The 18,359-nt window shown below is 45.1% G+C and overlaps 6 protein-coding genes across 6 annotated transcripts; 2 read left to right on the forward strand and 4 right to left on the reverse strand.

The window, feature by feature from the left end:
• Positions 1-88: 88 nt before the first annotated feature.
• Positions 89-4,810, reverse strand: LOC115762396 (DNA repair protein RAD50). Its single transcript, XM_030704582.1, has 10 exons — positions 4,677-4,810; positions 4,047-4,620; positions 3,768-3,981; positions 2,528-3,706; positions 2,395-2,461; positions 1,980-2,336; positions 1,745-1,914; positions 1,427-1,687; positions 1,266-1,368; positions 89-1,198 (listed from the first exon to the last, which is right to left on the reverse strand). The coding sequence occupies exons 1-10, from the start codon at positions 4,743-4,745 to the stop codon at positions 254-256; spliced, it is 3,939 nt and encodes a 1,312-aa protein (XP_030560442.1). The 5' UTR covers positions 4,746-4,810; the 3' UTR covers positions 89-253.
• Positions 4,811-4,982: 172 nt separating this feature from the next.
• LOC115762139 (potential E3 ubiquitin-protein ligase ariadne-2) lies at positions 4,983-9,925 on the forward strand. Its single transcript, XM_030704250.1, has 4 exons — positions 4,983-5,729; positions 5,793-5,989; positions 7,593-8,917; positions 8,978-9,925. The coding sequence occupies exons 2-4, from the start codon at positions 5,911-5,913 to the stop codon at positions 9,128-9,130; spliced, it is 1,557 nt and encodes a 518-aa protein (XP_030560110.1). The 5' UTR covers positions 4,983-5,729; positions 5,793-5,910; the 3' UTR covers positions 9,131-9,925.
• Positions 9,926-10,011: 86 nt separating this feature from the next.
• On the reverse strand, positions 10,012-11,006 carry LOC115762140. The gene is made up of 2 exons (XM_030704251.1): positions 10,534-11,006; positions 10,012-10,479 (listed from the first exon to the last, which is right to left on the reverse strand). The coding sequence occupies exons 1-2, from the start codon at positions 10,873-10,875 to the stop codon at positions 10,045-10,047; spliced, it is 777 nt and encodes a 258-aa protein (XP_030560111.1). The 5' UTR covers positions 10,876-11,006; the 3' UTR covers positions 10,012-10,044.
• A 548-nt stretch (positions 11,007-11,554) lies between these two features.
• On the forward strand, positions 11,555-12,563 carry LOC115762101. Its single transcript, XM_030704202.1, has 3 exons — positions 11,555-11,667; positions 11,719-11,832; positions 11,905-12,563. The coding sequence occupies exons 1-3, from the start codon at positions 11,626-11,628 to the stop codon at positions 12,541-12,543; spliced, it is 795 nt and encodes a 264-aa protein (XP_030560062.1). The 5' UTR covers positions 11,555-11,625; the 3' UTR covers positions 12,544-12,563.
• A 45-nt stretch (positions 12,564-12,608) lies between these two features.
• LOC115762098 (solute carrier organic anion transporter family member 74D-like) lies at positions 12,609-15,052 on the reverse strand. The gene is made up of 6 exons (XM_030704198.1): positions 14,864-15,052; positions 14,581-14,810; positions 14,201-14,521; positions 13,274-14,106; positions 12,908-13,218; positions 12,609-12,849 (listed from the first exon to the last, which is right to left on the reverse strand). The coding sequence occupies exons 1-6, from the start codon at positions 15,046-15,048 to the stop codon at positions 12,648-12,650; spliced, it is 2,082 nt and encodes a 693-aa protein (XP_030560058.1). The 5' UTR covers positions 15,049-15,052; the 3' UTR covers positions 12,609-12,647.
• Positions 15,053-15,614: 562 nt separating this feature from the next.
• On the reverse strand, positions 15,615-18,337 carry LOC115762099 (solute carrier organic anion transporter family member 74D-like). Its single transcript, XM_030704200.1, has 6 exons — positions 17,979-18,337; positions 17,685-17,914; positions 17,304-17,624; positions 16,316-17,148; positions 15,942-16,252; positions 15,615-15,881 (listed from the first exon to the last, which is right to left on the reverse strand). Exons 1-6 carry the CDS (start codon positions 18,128-18,130, stop codon positions 15,680-15,682), a joined length of 2,049 nt encoding a protein of 682 aa, XP_030560060.1. The 5' UTR covers positions 18,131-18,337; the 3' UTR covers positions 15,615-15,679.
• Positions 18,338-18,359: the final 22 nt, after the last annotated feature.

Consider the following 18,359-nt stretch of genomic DNA (forward strand, 5'->3'; position numbering starts at 1 on the left):
ATACATATTCTACATATACATATTCAAATACATATGCACATATACATATACATATGCATAAACATATACATAAGACGATCGTACTTGAATGCATGAGAATCGCATAGTAGGGCAGTTTTTTTACATGGTTTGTTTTCATAGAGAATAATATTTAATGCTTTACGGTTTATAAACATTAGCAACAATTGTGACTTAATCAAGCACTTCTAAGGAATGATTTTTTGGAATATTATCTTAACTGATGATAAAGTAACTATTTTTCACCGACGCGCACTTTCTGTATGAGAGATTTGCATTCGGAATCGCGTTGCACGCGATGATAACTGGTTATTCTGCCCAAAGAGGATATAAAATTCTCATCGTGCGTGATTATAATGAGCATAAAATTCGATTGATACTGTCGGCTCTCGACTATGCGATTGAGGGCGTCGCACAGCGACACAATGTTATCACGATCCAAATTAGTTGTGGGCTCATCGAGAGCGAGGACGCCGCAGTTGCTGCTAAACGTCTCCGCCAGAGCCATGCGTATGATGAGAGAGCCGAGTACACGTTGCCCGGCACTGCAGCGTCCGCGCATTTCGATCTCTGAATTGTTCTTGGACTGGACAACGCGATAGTTGTAGTTCTTGCGTCGATCCGCTGAGGCGTCTTTGTCTAGCTCATCCGTCTTGATCTGTATATAATCGATATCGTTGCCTTTGTAGATCATGCGCCAATATTCCCGTATCAGGCTATTTATGTTGTTCATTTTCTCCGCATGAAACTGTATCAGGGCCCATTCAAGCGCCACACGATGCTGGCCCAGATCGTCGATGCCGCGACGCTTGACAGCCACCTCGAACTGGCCGCGCATGTAGTTCTTCATGGACTCTTTGTACTTGGGCTCGCTTATTTCCATTTGCAACTTGGCCACCTGATTGTTTATCTCGCCCTGCTGGCCGAGCAGCTCGCCGCGTCGCACCGAGGCCACATCGCGTTTCTTCATCAGCTCGTTCTTCTCCTTGGTCACGCTGCGAAAGTCCAGATTACCCAATTCCTTGGACAGCGTTTGACAATTTTCGCTCAGTTCGGCTTCCTTCAACTGCAGCTGTTTCAACTCGCGATTGTCCTTCAGATCGCGCTCCAGGCTCTGTTGATTGAGGCACTCGGTCTTGAGTGTTTCCAGCTGCTCGCTCTTCTCTTGAATTTGTGCCTCCTGGAATGGTATATTGAAGTATGAAGCATTAGTCATATATCAATAGGTTTAAAGTGCGCATTGCTACCATTTTGTTGAGCTCTGCTTTGATTGAATTTATGGTTGCATCGTATTTGCTGATGGCATTCACCAGATCCAGACTGGCGAACTCTTGCGCCTGTTTCCTTAATCTATTAGGGAAATAATTAAATAAAAGATTTGCTGTGAATTGATGCATTTACTGCCCACCTTTGTATGTCCTGATCGGTGCTCTTGTACTCCTGGTACTTGGCCTGCAATTGCGATAATTGTAAACGTTCGCTTTCCTTCATGCGCGCCTTTTCGCTTAAGGCTGCGCTTAATCTTTGCTTTATGGGCTGAATCTTCGATCTGAGCTCAGCTATTTCTGTGGTCAATGTGATGAGCATGCGCGTCAGCTCGTCCAGCCTGTCTTTCAACTGTGGCAAACTCTGCACGCCCTCCTGCAGCTTTATGCGCTTGTCTTTCAAGCTAAAAGCAGAGGAATACATATTATTTATGCACTATTTTTAAGGAATTGAAATCTACCCATTTCGAAATTCACGCAAGCGATTCAGCGCTTCCATTTGCTGCTCGAAAGTTTGTTGACTTGTCTCCAGCGCCTTGGATTCAGCCTCTAGCTCCTTGGACACCTCCGTTTTTTCCGCCTGCAAAGCCTCCGTGGAGACGTTGGCATCGTAGCTCTCCGGCAATTTGAGCTGGAATGTAGAAAATGATTATTATAACAATATATATATTTAATATGTATTTTAGGTCGGCGCACCTTGAGCTGCTCCAGATCTTTTTTAACGCGCACAGACTCCTTGAGCGCCTCGTCCAGCAGCGTCATGTCGCCCAGCATCGCATTGGCCAATTCCACATTGTTTGTGGGCTCGCCGAGCAGCGCCATTAGCGTCTCATATTCGGCCACTATTTCGCCCAGACGCCGTTCAATGCCTCGCAGTTCCTCCTTCTTTTTCGGCAGCGTTTCTTTAAGCTCCTTAACCTTATCAATGGCTGGCCTGATTTGCAGCAAGTTTTCATATTTCAATTGCTCTGATTTTAAAGCCTTTTCAGCACGGGTAATATTATCCGGCAGCTTTTGTATCTCATCCGTCAGCTCGGTGGTCAGATCACAGGCCTGTTCAAGGTGAGGATTGATTAGCTATTGGTCAAAATTTATTTGGTTTCATACACACCTCATCGCCAGACATATTGTGATGGCACAACGGGCAGCTCGGCTCCTCGTCGATCTTTTGAATGTACCTGCAGGAGATTAAATCAAGTAATTGTTAAAGGAGATTTACATATTTACATTTATGGCTAACTTACTTCTTGTACATGGCTTCAGCGGACTTGAGAGCACCGTGCTCCAGCTGCAGCTTGGATATGGCTGTCTTGCTGCGCAACAGCAGCTCATCGTAGGGCGTTGCATGGCACTTTTGGTAGATGCGCTCCTCGAACTCCTGCAGCTCCTTCTCCATGCGGGCAATGTCAGCAATCAGATTCTTGCGCTTGATCTCGTGCGACTGCTCGTCCAGCTTATGGCCATTGGCCTTGTCGTTCAGCTCTTGGATCTCGCGACGCAGCTTATCGTAGGCGTTTTGCATGGCGCGACGATAGTTGCTTGAAATCGGTTCATTGAAGAATTTACCAAAATGTTCGCTATGTTTGCTGCGCACGCGATGTATCTCCTGATTCTTCTTTTCCAGCTCCTTCTCCTTCAGGCCAATCTCGGCCATCAGCTTGGCTATGGAGCTGAGAAAGGTTAGCTGCTCGTCGAGCTGCTTAAAGCGCTTCTGCTTCTCTGTAATGCTGGCCTTTTTGCCAGCTATCAACTGGCGACAGGCCTCCTGGTTGAAGCTGCGTGTCGTACGCTCGTATTTCTCGTCTGTGTCCGCGATTTGCTTCTCCAGCACCTTGAGCTGATGCAGCGAGGTTTCGATTTGTTTGATTTTCACCTCCAGCGATTCGCTCTCCCGCTCGCTGGCCGCCTTCTGCTGCTCCTGCGTGCTGATGCTCTGCTCCGATTTGGTTAGTTCCGTGCGCAGCTCGTCGATCTTGGCCTGGCGCATCTGGTCCGCCTGATCGTTTTGGGCGGCCAGCTCCGTTATCTCGCATTGTTTACTCATGAGATTCACATCGATGTCGTCCAGCAGATCGGCCAATTGCTGTGGCTCATCAACCACTGCCGCCGGCACAGTTATTTGCAGTTGCCGGCACAGAGCGTGAAGACGTTCGGATAGCTGCTGTTTGCATTCCTGCTCGTTCTTCTGCTTCTGCTGTGCCATGCAGCGCTCCTTGTCCTGCTTGGCCAGCGTCTTTTGTTGCTCTGCATTCGATTTGCGCAATTGATTCAGCTGCTCCTCGACATCGGTGCGTTGAAATCTCACTTCGGACATGCGCTGGCTGAAGCTGCGCATTTCCAGCTCCAGTTCGACGAGGGAGCCTTGGAACGGACTTTTGATGTTCCTCTTAAGCTTGGCAATTTGTTCAACACAATTCTTGTGCCTGCAGAGAGCGAAAGTTATGAAGCGATATTGTTTAATTTAAGCAATTGAAGTGTTCCCACTTTGTGTCCATTTCGACCTTTTGCGCCTGGTATTTGCCAATCTCGAACTCGATATTGCGTATCTCCTGCAGTCGCGCATCGATTGGTTTCACCTCCTCGTCACACTTGTTGCATTCCTCCTTAATCTCCTCGCATTTTTTCTGGGCTTGCTCCAGGCTCAAGGTTTTCTCGTCCATTTCCTTCTTCAGGTGCTCCAGAAACTTCATGTTGGCCTCTAAAATGCGTAATGGGTATTTGTTAGTTGTTTACACTAAAATTTACGACTTGTGCGCAACATACCCATTACTTTGAGCTCCTCCATTGCCGTCTTGCGCAATTTAATGATCCTGTCGAGCGCCTTGTTGTACTCGGTTATGCCGAAGATGGCATCGAATTTCTCCTTGAGCTTCTTGGCCTCGTCCAGCGGCCAGCTGGCGTCCTCCTGGTGGCAGAACAGCACACTATTTATAATGGCCTTCGAGACGCCCATGAAATCACTGACAGCCACATCTGTGTTGATGCCCCGAAAGCTTAGCGACTCCTGGCTGTTGGCCTTCGCCGGCTTGCCGTCGCTGCCCAGGAAATTGAGCGTAGAGTCGATCGTTTTAAAGGTGGGCTTGCCACGCACTATGGACACCTTCATGCTGCGGCAAATGGAGAGGCACATATCGCGACGATCGCGCACCTGCAGCTTGACCTGGGCCAAGGATTCTTTTTTACCAAAAATCTTGGGATCGTGCACAAAACTTTTGCCGCTGTCGCTGCCGGGCGGACATTCGCCGGTTAGTGCATATTTGAGGCATTCAATTATTGTTGTCTTGCCACAACCGTTTTGGCCCAGGATCAGCGTTATGGGCGATGAAAATGTGATGCTCTAAATACTAAGGATTAGGAACAGCTTCTACCTTAAACCAAACTATAGACGCTTACCTGGACATCTTCGGCATTCGCTCCAAAGCTGCGTACGCCTTGTATAGATAGTTTCTCAATTGTAGACATTTCTAATTTTTAAACAATTTCACAATGCCCAGAAACAACGCAATTTCCCGGTCTTTCGGCATCTGCCCGACGATAAGAGCCACAAGCTATAATCGATAAGCGATTGGCGGAAGGCATTTCTAACGTAGCGCAATTATGCGCTACGTCATGCCTATCGCACGACCGCCACAAACAGCTGTTGTGCCTTTTTAAGTTAGCTAGCTATGGTCACACTGCGTGTTTCGTAGCTCTGCGTCGCAGAGCGTTTATTTTTCGCCGTGTCTTACAAGTAATAATAATTAAATGTAAAAAGTGCAATAGCTAATTTATTAAACTGCGCAATTTGCAAGTGACGTACACTGTGCGTCGTACTCGTACTCGTGCTAGTGACAGTATTGTGTGGCTGCAGCGTCGTGTGGGTGTTACTGTGTCAGTGTGAGGTGTGTGTGTTTGTGTTAGCGGGGGATAATAAGAGAGGGGCGAGCAACGCAGCTAGTGCGCGAGTGCGAGTGCAAAGCAGGCGCTGCGAAAAATTAAAAGACAAAGGAATTGAATGTTGGCATCGAAAATGATTGCATGCTGATTGCATTGCCACAAACAAAAGAAAATCGACGAGCAAGAATTGACCAGAGTGCGTTGTCATTAACTCGGTGCAAGTGTCTATTTTTAACAGCAAAAAAGTCAAATGCACAACACTGAATGCACCAGCAGCCCCGCATGTGTGCGTGTGTGTGAAACGAAAATAAAACGGGATCTATTGACAGCGACGTTGCCACCCCGCTAAGCTAAAGCTCTTCCAGCGAGCGTGTGCTCATGTAAATGGGGGGAGTGCGACAACGACGTAACGACAATTGCAACATACCCCACGGCAACAACAACAACAGCAACTAAATCTTCCACCACCACCAATAGCAGCAGCAACGCCACCACCAACAATAGCAACTGTTACAAACACAAAATCAACAACAACAACAAGAGAGAAGCCCCGCCAACCCCCTCGCTCGTGTAATAGCCTTGTAAAGAAGTATTTTTACGTTTTTGCTTTACTCGCCCTTCAATCGTCGTCAGGCAAGGCAACGGGCAACCAAGCGAGGAACGCACACACACACACACACGCGCACGTACAAGGCTGCCCCTGCTCCCTGGCACAACTTCTCCACCGCCGCCACCTCCTGACAGAGTTGCAATGGACTCGGACATTGAAATGGAATTGGAATCGGACAACGATGGGGAATTTGATGACGATTATGATTACTATAATACAGGTAAAGAAGGGGCAGTGTCCAAGGACGCTTTGTGCAGTTTATCGATTACACACGACCAATCGATTTAACTTGAACGCACACACACAAATGCAGCTTTTTGATTATCTTATTGGACAGCGCCATATACTGTGTGTATGTGAAGTTTGCATGCGCTTTGCTTTGGTTATTCACCTTTGTGTCACACACACATATACGCACACACACTCAAACATTTCTTGGGCCTAGCATTTTGCATTTAACCTTCTATTTTATAGCATGCACGTAACTTGGCTCTTGACATTCGCCTTTTGAAATTGCCTTCCTCCCTTTCCCCCTCTTTGGTGCCCTTCTACTTAAACTCTTGTTTCCCCAGCGTGTGAGTTGACCATTTGCTGCGCCGTCTTCCCATTTAAATTATAATTTGAATGTATTTAATTTTGTAGCTGTGCTTTGGTTCGTTACGTTTTGCTTTCTGACCATGAAGCTTAAATTATAAAATTGAACTTGAAATGATCGTTCGTTCAGCTCGGCCAGCGCCAAAACATGCGGGGCCAGCGCTTAGAGCTCTGCTGCTACGATACCCTGTACGCACTTATAACGGTTATGTGGCAACTGCGGTAGTGTATGTAACAGTCGGTATTAGTTATTATTGTCCCTTTAAAATGAATAGGTCTAAAGATGAGATAGTTCATTTGTACTGATCCGTCTTTCTGACATCAGGTTGCGTACCTCAGAGCTGCGTACAGACTATCTGCTAGTCGGTCAAGCTCGACTCGTTTGCTATTTGAATTATTGCCACCTCTGCTTTGTACTCTTTGTACCTGCTGCTGCTGCTGCCGCTGCGTGCTTAAGTGCCCGCTGTCTGACGTCGCGACGACGCGTCGTTCAGTTTCTTCCGTCAACTGTTTTTGACCTGCCTGCTAGCTCCCTCTCTCTCTCTCTCTCGTCATTTTTTTAGCTGATTGTGACGTCATGACTTCATCTTATTTGTAATCCGACGACGTAATAACGACCTGACGACGTAACGCCGACGTAATATTTGGCCTTCAATCGAATTCCAACAGTCGTTAAAATGACAATCAATTCAGTTTCTCATCCAGCAGCATGATAGTTTTTTCTTCTTCTTTTGGTTGGAAATTAGGGCCTGGCTCTCAATTTTCCCATTTTCCACTCGCACCAGCTGTGGATTCTGTGAAAAGAGCTGGAAGCGCAGGTAGCAAACCAATTGAATCAATCGTGGCTTGCACCTGGTGCACAGTTGGGTTTTCTCGAAATTGTGAAAAATCTGGGTGAAAATGGGCAAGAGCTGAAAGTGTAACCAACATGCTAGAAGCACATCCCTTGGCTGCGGAAATGCAATAAACCCGATATTTATACACTGCGTAGTAAGTGTAAAATTCAGCATGAGATATACTCGACTAGTAGACACCCTATACCGTCACCCCCTCGATCATGTCTTGCCTCATATATACTTAAGAGTAGTTACTATGAATTGTTGCTGGATTTGAACCGGGAACCTAACGATTTAAAGTCTCATTAGTTATTCAACTATATATATACAAATTCTACCTCTGCACCTGTTGCTAGTTAGTTGCTGTGTCTAATTGGATTTGCATACTTTCAGGCGAAGACTGCGATGTCGAAAGACTCGATCCAAAGCGTGCTGATCCCGAGTACTTTGAATACGACTGCCTGACCGTGGAGGACATTGAGAAGCTGCTAAACGAGCTAGTAGAAAAGTTAAACACGATACTGCAAATAACCCCATCGCTGGCCAAGGTGCTGCTGCTCGAACATCAATGGAACAACGCGGCGGTGGTGGAGAAGTATCGCCAGGATGCGAACGCGTTGCTGGTGACGGCGCGCATCAAACCGCCAACAACTGCTGCGGACGCGGCCTCGGCCTCGACGAGTGCAGCGGCGGCACAGCTGCTGCGCATGGGCAGCACGGGCTACAGGACAGCGACAACGTTGTCCACAGCCAGCAGCACACACACGACGTCACAGCAACAGCGCCGCATGTGCCCGGTGTGCGCGAGCTCACAGCCGAACGACAAGTTCTATAGCTTGGCGTGCGGGCATTCGTTCTGCAAGGACTGCTGGACCATTTACTTCGAGACGCAAATCTTTCAGGGCATTTCCATACAGATTGGGTGCATGGCGCAGCAGTGTAATGTCCGGGTGCCAGAGGATTTGGTGCTGACGCTGGTTACGCGTCCGGTGATGCGCGACAAGTATCAACAGTTTGCGTTCAAGGATTATGTAAAGTCGCATCCGGAGCTGCGCTTCTGCCCCGGACCCAATTGCCAAATCATTGTGCAATCATCAGAGATCTCCGCTAAGCGTGCCATCTGCAAGGTCTGTCATACGGGCTTCTGTTTCAAGTGCGGCATGGACTACCATGCGCCCACTGACTGCCAGATCATCAGGAAATGGCTGACCAAGTGCGCCGACGACAGCGAAACGGCCAACTATATAAGCGCACACACCAAAGACTGCCCCAAGTGTCACATATGCATCGAGAAGAACGGCGGCTGCAATCATATGCAGTGCTTCAATTGTAAGCACGACTTCTGCTGGATGTGCCTGGGCGATTGGAAGACGCACGGCTCCGAATATTATGAATGCTCCCGCTACAAGGACAATCCCAATATTGCCAACGAATCGGTGCACGTGCAGGCGCGCGAGGCACTCAAAAAGTATTTGCATTACTACGAGCGCTGGGAGAATCATTCCAAGTCTCTCAAATTGGAGCAGCAGACGATCGATCGTCTGAGGCAGCGCATCAATGCGAAGGTCATGAACGGCAGCGGCACCTGGATCGACTGGCAGTATCTGTTCAATGCGGCTGCGCTGCTCGCCAAGTGTCGCTATACGCTGCAATACACCTATCCCTATGCCTACTACATGGAGGCCGGCTCGCGAAAGAATCTGTTCGAGTACCAGCAGGTGAGTGGGAATATGCATAGCCATATGCCAAATAAGTTTGTTAACATGTTTGCTTTGCAGGCGCAATTGGAGGCTGAGATCGAGAATCTGTCGTGGAAAATCGAGCGAGCCGAGACGACGGACAGGGCTGCGCTCGAGAATCAAATGGATATTGCTGAAAAGCGTCGCACCACACTTCTCAAAGACTTCTTTCCCGTCATAGGAAAGACATAGGCTCTTCCACACTCTCCAAATTTTGGCTAATATTTGTTGAAATGGAGCAGCACAAGATTCATTTGAATTCGCGTGACTCGCCGCTGACAGTATGAGAGACGCCTATTTTAAAACATCCAAACATAAATGTAGAACGTAACAACTTGTAGCTAATTTTTAAATGAATATTCAAGTGCATATGTAGTTATAATCTAGTTTTGACATACATAAACTACGTCTAATTATTAATTATAATAATATAGTTGTGAAATTCGATATCACGCAAAAATCGAAACCAACTGCAATACAACGCCTTGCGCCGAACAATAGGGCATTCAAGCCGACGAGTGCTCCCCATAGTTTTCCAAAAACATCTCGTAATATTTAAACACCGGCAAGCTCGACAACAACAAATTAACAAAGAACATTCAACGGTTTTACATTCATTTTTGTGAGAGAATTGCAGGAATAAAACATGATTAAGTCTTAAGTCATATTTACGTATTCTAACTGCAAAAGCCAAACAACAACATCAACAATATGGATAATATTCAAGTATTTGTATCTGTAATTATAACAAAAAGAAAAAAGTCTTAAATTCTAAACAAATAATACAAGGAAATCGACCCGATCATCAAAACTAAGTTCCCCTTTTTCTACATATTGTGGATTGGCATATTAAGCTGAATTATACATTTTAGTTATTAGGTTAACGCTAAGTATGCTTATGCGACTGAATTTAAATTAATTAAATGCAAATTGAAACACATTAGAGAATCCTTTGAATATCATTTTTGCAAAACGGATTTCAAATATTGCTAAGCTCTTTGCCCGAATTGAATTGTCTAAAAACATGTTTCATATAAACTCTTCGAGCAGAGATAATTCTTATATATAATAGATTAGTTTTTAAGTGACGACTTTATTCCAAAGCATTATTTCTTTCCTTTCTTTCCCTTCTTGCCCTTCTTGCCCTTTTTACTTTTACGTTGATTACTGGTCAATTTGTCAATTGGTTTGGCGATTATGTCCACAACTGGCGGCAGTTTCTTGGGTTCCAGTTGGCATATTTCATTGATTGTTTTCTTTTTCATCTTGCTGTCACCGGTTATGGATAGAATGGGCACCCGGTGCCAGTTCTCGAGTGCCCTGTTGTGATATACCTTGACGTCGCAGCAGTTCGTGAGCACAACCACGTTTGAGTTGTCCGTAATGGGATCACGGAAGTACAGCTCCTTTCCACAATCGCTACAATGGTTTTTTATTCGACGTAAGCGAAACTTGACGGGAAACACACGTCCAGCTAACGTTTCACTATCCACAAAAACACTGTGCTTATACGTGGGCTTCGGTCGAGGGCGTTTCGTCCACTAAAAAGCAGAAAATCAATTATATAAAGATCGAGTTTGGGCTGGCGTACATACCTCTTGCAAGTGCAGCTTTGTGCCGAGCGGTCTGCACGCAGCTGAACATAAATTATTTCTTTGGGTAGCATTTTGGGCGTCACACAAGTTACAACACTTTTCCGGCGTGTTTTCGGCCAGGCCGCAGCACTTGGAACAGAGCGCCTTTGTGTCTATTATCCGGCGGATGGGCGGCTCCGGTTCGAGTATGGCTTTCACAACGCTGGCCTCCCGGTTAACGACATCGACGATTTTGTAGTCGGGACATGGTCCATTCAATGGATTGAAACAATTCGCTGGACATTTACGTGGTAAATTTTTACTTAATATTTCCTTCCATTTGCAGCAACTGTTTTCCGCCATTGAATGAACTAGGTGGATGGATGGTGTTACGGATGGAAATGAAAGGATTGGCCTATCGCATTTGGAAAAAGTAATTTCTGGTGTAAGTTTAGATGGACTGTGAAGCTTAACACATATATAGCACAAACATTTGTCAGAAAATATGCAAAGTAACCTAGATTTACAACAAAAATGTTTAAAAAAAAGTATTTCAATGTTGCATTACAGAATAAAACCGTTAATGCTTAAGATGTGAAAATATCGATATATCGATTGCAAGCTAATAACGTGACAAACACTGCACACTTTGCGCTTTCCCACACTGTAGTTATATTGGTCCACCACTAAATTTCGCGCTAAGAAATTTGATTGCGGTACATTTTGCCTCCAAATTGTTAAATGGAGTTGCCGTTGTCCGATTTTAGTTTACGGGATTTAATACGCGATCTATACGGCCGTGCGTTGAACATCAAAGGCACCAAGCAGGATTTACACGATCGTCTATTAACAGCACGCCACGAAAAGGCCGAGGCTCAGGCGCAGGGCTATGTGCGGCCCGGAAGACCACCAATTGCAAAATTTGGAGCTTGTGTGCAGCCAGATGACTTTGCAGAAATCGAGGGCATGACGGATGATGAGTATGCAGCGTTCGCCAAAAGGGTGCAGTGGAGACTGCGCCGCATACACAAAACATACAATCTGGATGGCCTCGAGTACTATCATCCTGGGGTTTTGCATCGAATTGACCGGACCAAGACGTATACGCTTAATATGCGTGAGTTTTGGGTGCGTTTGGAGCCGTATATCCATAAGGTAAGTGACACTTTTACAAAAATAAGCAAATTCATAATATCGTATTGGCAGATCTTTGTGGTATTTGTATCGCGCACCAATGGCGAGGAGCAGCGTCTTTGCTATGCCAGAAGCTTGGCAAGAGTGCGCGGAAAGCATATGGAGCTGGAGCAATTAAGGATGCCTGTAAGCTATTGAGATGTACATAGAATCTATATATATTTGAGACTTGGGCTAATCATATTTCAATTATGACAGCTAATTACAAATGATGAAATTGGCCGCGTTCTAACAAACATATTGCTTGAAATAGAGCACAATGGACTGGAGAATTATGTGGCCATTGTTGTAGCTAAGCAGAAACTGCACATGCAAGCGCTGCGTGAGGTTGCAATGGTAGCTAAACAAACGCTGCCACAGATCGTTTTGGATGCGTGCCAACTGCATAACTCCTTTGAAAAGCTATTCTGCGCCAAATCTGCGCGCTGTTTGCACCGGCTGCAGCATGAGCTATTTGTTAAGAGCCACTATACGGAGCAGCTGGATGAGCTGCGTAAAAACTACACACAAAATGTGGATGCGGATGGTCTACTGCAGGAGTTTATAAAGCCTCTGCCAAATGTGTTGTTAGCCATGTGGAAGATTGAGGAACATAGAGACAAACCCATTTCCTTGGCTCGTTTAAATAACGAAAGGCTGAATGCATATAGCGCACAAATTCAAATGGATCTGGCGCCCATTACATTTGAGGAGTGCTCAGCTGGCGCTGGCCTCTTGCAATTGATACTCTTCGACGCCTTGTGGTGCCTTGGCGATGCACATGAAGTAGAGCAGAATAATGCTATTGCCATACTTGAGCCTCAGCTGCCAGATGAATGGCTGCCCTTATTGAACTAAGGGTTTTATACAAATGACTATATACGAAAGTTTAGCGACAGACGTCAAACGTATATAAACTTCATTATCTTTATTGTGGCAAATGACGTCAGAGGACAAATATCTTAAATATCTTCTCCAATTTTTTGCAGTTGAAGTGTGCTGCCTAGATCTTTTAATGTGATATCCTCCAAGCTCTTTTTCGTTTCACCAGTCTCAGTTTTTACTTCATCAAATATTTTCAAATGTTTGGCATGATACCAAACCACAATATTCATGAAGCCACCCAACAGTATAAAAGAACCAGCCGCAAGATTCAGCGCATATCTAAAAAACACAATTGATGAATGCAACACACACATATTTGAGTGCTTCTAATTCTTACCTTAAAGACTGCGTATCATATATCCAGCAGTTACCCTTATTGCTGCACGTCTTGCCCCACACTAAGCAATACTTATCTATCAGCCAGCCGTAGAAAATGGGACTTGGAATGAAGCCTAACAAAGATGCTACCATGCTGCCTACACCTAGAGCCAAACTTTTGTCCTCAGGTGGTATGCAACGCAAGGCTATAAGCAAGTTTGTGGATTTACTGGAGGCACCGACTAGCTTGAGGAAACACATGACGCCCAAAAAGATGAGAAACTGATGGAAGCAATCAACATGGCAAGCTCCATCCAATGCATATTGTAGCTGAAAAAGAGGCCAATAAGTTAAGGGATGAGACTCCATCCTTGGTGCTGCTTACCTCGGAACCACCTGTTTTGTTTATTGGATTTATACAATCACAGCCTGTGAACAAGGTGCGTCCCAGTTGATCCTTGGTTTTTTCGGTGCAGCCGGCATGACAGGCGGATATATAGGTGACATTCTCTGGACTGCATATCGGAGCGTAGTGTACGTATTCACAGTGGCAAGAAGCGATGCAGCTGTCGCTGGTCGCCATGGAGCTCAACTGATCGCTGCCCTCGCAGCCAATGAACACATAGAGCAGAATGCCAGCCACGGTCAAGAAATCCACAGTTGCATTCCAAGCAGCCATTGCCCTTGCACTGGGCTTATACTTGGACACTATGTAGCCAGAGAGGAGTACGCCCACAGCTGAGAAGCCTAGAGCTACAGTTCCAGTAGCCAAAGTGGCCACGGAGGCCGACTGCTGATACTGCATCTCAATGTACTTCGGCGTGAATATCCAATATACCATGTAGCCAAAGAAGTACAGGATTGAAGCGCACGTATTGTATACGTATACCTTGTTGGTTGCTAGGAGTTTTACAGATTGCCACATGTCGCTCAATGAATGATCCTTGTGTTCAATTGGATTTTGCTTGCCAGCTCTTTCCAATTTTAGGCGTCTCGCTTTTGAGCTGGGCAGCTCCTTGGGAAACAGACTCATTAGGATTGCAATCACAAATGTGATAGCTGCCAGAATAAGCCAACCCAGCCACCAGGCGCCCAACCATCTGGGATCTTCAATATTGATTAAGGGCTCCGCTGTGGGATCAATATACCAGCGTAGGCAGAGCGAAGCTAAGGAATATCCAATAGCAGGACCCAACATGCGTATAAATGTGGTGAAACCTGAAGGGAATCGGAAAGTGAGTAGTTCCAATCCATATTTATTCCCAAATAGAAAACTATGGGGGAAATTCTAGTCATAAATTTATGGACTTACTCAGCATGGCTGGCGTTTTGGACTTGGTGGTGTTATCATCCATGTAAGCCAGGCCCACAACAAGAAAAAGCGCCTGTCCAATGCCCAATATGAATTGTGCTAGAAATAATATGAATTGAGGTACCCAAACACTATCCTCCTGTATGCAGCTGGAATCCTCCGACATGCATAGTTTGTGATCTTTGTGTGCACTGTTTAAAGTTCCAGTTAGATTTTGATAGTCTCCATAATCACGAGTCAGCTTCAACGCATCCTCGCCAGCGCCATAGATAAAGTGCAGCGAGCAGTTCAATAAGCAAAATATAACGATGGTAAATAGACCTAAAAAGGGGACTTGCTTTAAGTAACTGTTGAACCCTATTGATTCTGGTTAAGCATACCAAAGCCCATCCAGCGTGGTCGATGTACTTTGCGTAGATAATAGCCTGTTAGGGCCGAGGCAAGCATGGTGCTCATATCGTTGCCAACCGAGATGATGCCCAGCGTTCTTGTTGGTATCTTATAGCGCTTCTCCAATGTTGTAATTGTGCCATTGAAGTAGGCAAAGCACATGGCCATAAAGCAGCCAGCTATGCCATATATGGTTACATACATGGCTTCCGTGGCACAGCTAAAATGGGTCTGTGTAAAATTCGTTATTTATAGGTAGATTCCCAGAAATACCTTTGCAGAAAGGCTCCCCTGAATATCCAGAAACCGCACGTAGTATCTTTACTATCATCTTCTGTTTCTAGAGCCGAAATTTTGGTATCCTTGAGCTCCTGTTCCTTCCTTTCTATGCCAGATTGTTTGTCATTATCCGCTAAAAATGGGGACACCTCACTCTGATCCTTGTTATCGACGCTCATACTGGACTTGATCCATTAAAGCGCTCAACTGAACTGAGCCTTATTCGTGCTGCAAATTCATATGAGTTTACATTTGTCTCGACAGTTAACGTCAATAAAACTAAGAACCTTCAGATTACGCGGCTGCAGTTTATGAATGTTACAGCTTAACTCCCGTCATGATAAGACCTTTGGCAACCTATGCAGCACACAGATAAAACGATAATATAATTATTTTATCTAAGCGTATCTCGTTTCTCTATCTACCAAATGAATTTCATCAATTCCTTCAAAAAGTTCTACTAAAAGCTACCTGCTAAGATTCAACAGCTCAAACATTTACCTTCTTCAGAATGTGTACCAATACGATATGTTTATCGTTGTTTTCACAGATATAAAGATTGAGCTATTTTTAAAGTAATCTGATGGATATGTGCTTTTATATTTAGAGAGATCCACAAGAAAGCAGGTCTTTAGAGAGTAAAGAGCGATTTTTTCTTAATTTCATTCTAGTTTAGGCTTCAAATTGACAAAAAGGCAGAATAATTTTAATATTTCATTTCTAAAAAGATATCGGTTTTTCTTCTTAAAATGTTGTTTAATAAGTCTCATAGAGTTAATTCGTGTTTAAAATTCAATGAATACATTTATCTTAAAGCTCTTCTGTTTCTTTGGATACCTTAACTACTTGGAATTTGGTCGGCAGGTTGAAACTGTCTGCCTTACCATCCGATTTATCGGTTTCCTTTTGCTCCTCGTCGAATATCAGAAGGTCTTTGGCATGATACCACACGCCAATATTTAAGAGGCCGCCCAATAATATGAAAAAGCCTGAAGTTAGGTTGAATGCATACCTGAAAGTTAGTTTAATCTCAGATTAATTGGATTACTTGCATATACATTATTGACTTTACCTTAAGGAATGCGTGTCATAGAGCCAACAGTTGCCCTTGTTGCTGCAAGTCTTGCCCCACACCAAACAGTATTTGTCCAAGAGCCAGCCAAAGAAAATTGGACCGGGTATAAAGGCTGTCAGGGAACCAATCAGACCACCCAGACCCAGAGCAAAGCTTTTGTCCTCCGGCTCTATGCAGCGCAGTGATATAAGAAGATTTGTGGATTTGCTGGTGGCACCGACGAGCTTCAGGAAGCACATGACTACCAGAAAGATGATGAACTGCCTAGTGCAATCCACAGGACAGGCGCCATCCAATGCATACTGAAACTGTAAAGCACAAACAATATGAGTTGCAAAAGCTGGGCAGCTCCTCCCACATGTGCTGCCTACCTCGGAACCACTTGTTGTATTCGTTGGATGTAAGCAAGCACAGCCTGTGAACATGGTGCGTCCCAGCGGAGTCTTGCTGCTGCCCGTGCAGCCGGCATGACAGGCGGATATATAGGTGACATTCTCTGGACTGCATATCGGAGCGTAGTGCACGTATTCACAGTGACAGGATGTGCTGCAGCTGTCGCTGATCGCCATGGAGCTCAGCTGATCGCTGCCCTCGCAGCCAATGATTACGTACAGCAGAATGCCAGCCACGGTCAAGAAGTCCACAGTCGCATTCCAAGCAGCCATTGCCCTTGCACTGGGCTTATACTTGGACACTATGTATCCAGAGAGGAGTACGCCCACAGCTGAGAAGCCTAGAGCCAAGGTACCTGTAGCCATGGTGGCCATTGATGCCGACTGCCTATATTGGGTCTCAATGTACTTTGGTGTGAATATCCAGTAGGCCAAATAGCCGAACAGATAGAAACTGGTGGCGAATGTGTTGTACATGTAGATTTTGTTGGCTGCCAAACGTTTTATGGAGCGCAACAAGTCGCTTATGGAGAGGTCCTTGTGCTCCTTGGGATCTTGCATGCCAGACGCTTCCAATTCTAAACGTCTCGCATTCGCGCTGGGCAGCTCCTTGGGAAACATGAACATAAAGAAGGCGATGATAAAGGTAATGACAGCTAGTATAAGCCAGCCGAGCCACCAGGCGCCCAACCACCTGGGATCTCCGGGCTTGATCAGCGGTTCCAAATTCGGTTCTATATACCAACGCAGGCAGACAGCAGCTAGCGAATAGCCAATGGCCGGACCCAGCATGCGCAGGAACGCGGATATGCCTGGAGGAAGGAAAGGACTCTATTAGAAAGGTTGTAACCAAATGCAAGAATTAGTTAGTCTGAAAATCTAAAACTATTCCTACGAAAGACAGACATGTTTCCTATACAGGAACTTAAAGATATTTGGTCTACACACAATTTCTTGTCATGCTTACTCAGCAATGCCGGTGTCTTGTCCTTTGAGGTGTTATCATCCATATAGGCAATGCCCACTGTCCAGAACAGGGATATTCCAATGCCAGCTATAAATTGGCCCAAGAACAGTACAAATGGTGGCACCCAAGTGCCATCCTGTTGTACACAACCCGATTCCTTGGTCATGCACAGTTTTTGCTCCTTATGTGCAGTTGTCAGGTATTCGCTGATGTTCTTAAAGTCGCCATATTGTCGGGTGAGCTTTAGGGCATCCTCGCCAGCGCCGTACATGAAGTGCAAGGAGCATGTGAGCAAACAGAATATAAAGATCGTAAAAAAACCTGAAATTCCACTTCATTTAAAAGGACAAAACCAACTGGGATCGATTGAATTGAATTTACCAAAGCCTATCCAGCGCGCGCGATGTCCTTTGTGTATATAGTAGCCCGCCAGGACGGAGGTTATCATCATGCTTATATCATTGCCAACGATAATCATGCCAGACATTTTTGTTGGTATTTTATAGCGTTTCTCCAAGGTCGTGATAGTGCCATTAAAGTAAGCCAGAGACATAGATAAAAAGCAACCGCCGATGCCGTAAATTATGACAAAAAACTTTTCGGTAGCTAGCCTGCAAAGGTTATTTATGTATGCAATTGGCTTGGAAAGATAGCATTACGTATTCGCCGCCTTACCTCTGCAGCATTGATCCTTTGAATATCCAAAATCCGCATCTGATATCCTTGTGCGGTTTCTCCTTAGGCGGTTTTCCATTGTTGGGCTTGGCAGAAGCATCGCCTAGGAATGGCAGCCCCTCCGCTTGTTCTTGTTTCTTGTCGAGGCTCATTTTCAACCGTTTCCATCAAAATTGTTAACTAGACTAACTGCAAACTATTTCTGAGCAAGTATATCTGGGCAGCAGTTCGTGAATGCATCCATAAACCACAGGTGATAATTATTGCTTGAACCATTATAAAACTTTAGCCTGTCGTATCTTGTATACTTAATCTAATCTTTTAGCACAAATGATGCGCAAATCTTAGTGTCATTGTGCGCGATTTTCTATATCGCTTGAG

The sequence above is a fragment of the Drosophila novamexicana genome, unplaced genomic scaffold, assembly GCF_003285875.2.
Source record: "Drosophila novamexicana strain 15010-1031.04,08,12 unplaced genomic scaffold, DnovRS2.1 tig00000564-arrow-pilon, whole genome shotgun sequence".
NCBI classification, from domain to species: Eukaryota; Metazoa; Arthropoda; class Insecta; order Diptera; family Drosophilidae; genus Drosophila; species Drosophila novamexicana.

Bases quoted from the DNA above. Each gene is read 5' to 3' on its own strand.
- LOC115762396 (XM_030704582.1), bottom strand. From the start codon at position 4,745: ATGTCTACAATTGAGAAACTATCTATACAAGGCGTACGCAGCTTTGGA. The intron at 2,337-2,394 runs GTGTGTATGAAA...CACCTTGAACAG, and splicing joins ACAATATGTCTGGCGATGAG to GCCTGTGATCTGACCACCGA. The intron at 1,915-1,979 runs GTGCGCCGACCT...TCTACATTCCAG, and splicing joins AAGATCTGGAGCAGCTCAAG to CTCAAATTGCCGGAGAGCTA.
- LOC115762139 (XM_030704250.1), top strand. From the start codon at position 5,911: ATGGACTCGGACATTGAAATGGAATTGGAATCGGACAACGATGGGGAA. The intron at 5,990-7,592 runs GTAAAGAAGGGG...GCATACTTTCAG, and splicing joins TTATGATTACTATAATACAG to GCGAAGACTGCGATGTCGAA. The intron at 8,918-8,977 runs GTGAGTGGGAAT...TTTGCTTTGCAG, and splicing joins ATCTGTTCGAGTACCAGCAG to GCGCAATTGGAGGCTGAGAT.
- LOC115762140 (XM_030704251.1), bottom strand. From the start codon at position 10,875: ATGGCGGAAAACAGTTGCTGCAAATGGAAGGAAATATTAAGTAAAAAT. The intron at 10,480-10,533 runs GTATGTACGCCA...TCTGCTTTTTAG, and splicing joins CAAAGCTGCACTTGCAAGAG to TGGACGAAACGCCCTCGACC.
- LOC115762101 (XM_030704202.1), top strand. From the start codon at position 11,626: ATGCGTGAGTTTTGGGTGCGTTTGGAGCCGTATATCCATAAG. The intron at 11,668-11,718 runs GTAAGTGACACT...TCGTATTGGCAG, and splicing joins TGGAGCCGTATATCCATAAG to ATCTTTGTGGTATTTGTATC. The intron at 11,833-11,904 runs GTAAGCTATTGA...CAATTATGACAG, and splicing joins TGGAGCAATTAAGGATGCCT to CTAATTACAAATGATGAAAT.
- LOC115762098 (XM_030704198.1), bottom strand. From the start codon at position 15,048: ATGAGCGTCGATAACAAGGATCAGAGTGAGGTGTCCCCATTTTTAGCG. The intron at 14,107-14,200 runs GTAAGTCCATAA...GATTCCCTTCAG, and splicing joins CAAAACGCCAGCCATGCTGA to GTTTCACCACATTTATACGC. The intron at 13,219-13,273 runs GTAAGCAGCACC...CCTCTTTTTCAG, and splicing joins ACAAAACAGGTGGTTCCGAG to CTACAATATGCATTGGATGG.
- LOC115762099 (XM_030704200.1), bottom strand. From the start codon at position 18,130: ATGAGCCTCGACAAGAAACAAGAACAAGCGGAGGGGCTGCCATTCCTA. The intron at 17,149-17,303 runs GTAAGCATGACA...TCCTTCCTCCAG, and splicing joins CAAGACACCGGCATTGCTGA to GCATATCCGCGTTCCTGCGC. The intron at 15,882-15,941 runs GTAAAGTCAATA...ACTAACTTTCAG, and splicing joins TATGACACGCATTCCTTAAG to GTATGCATTCAACCTAACTT.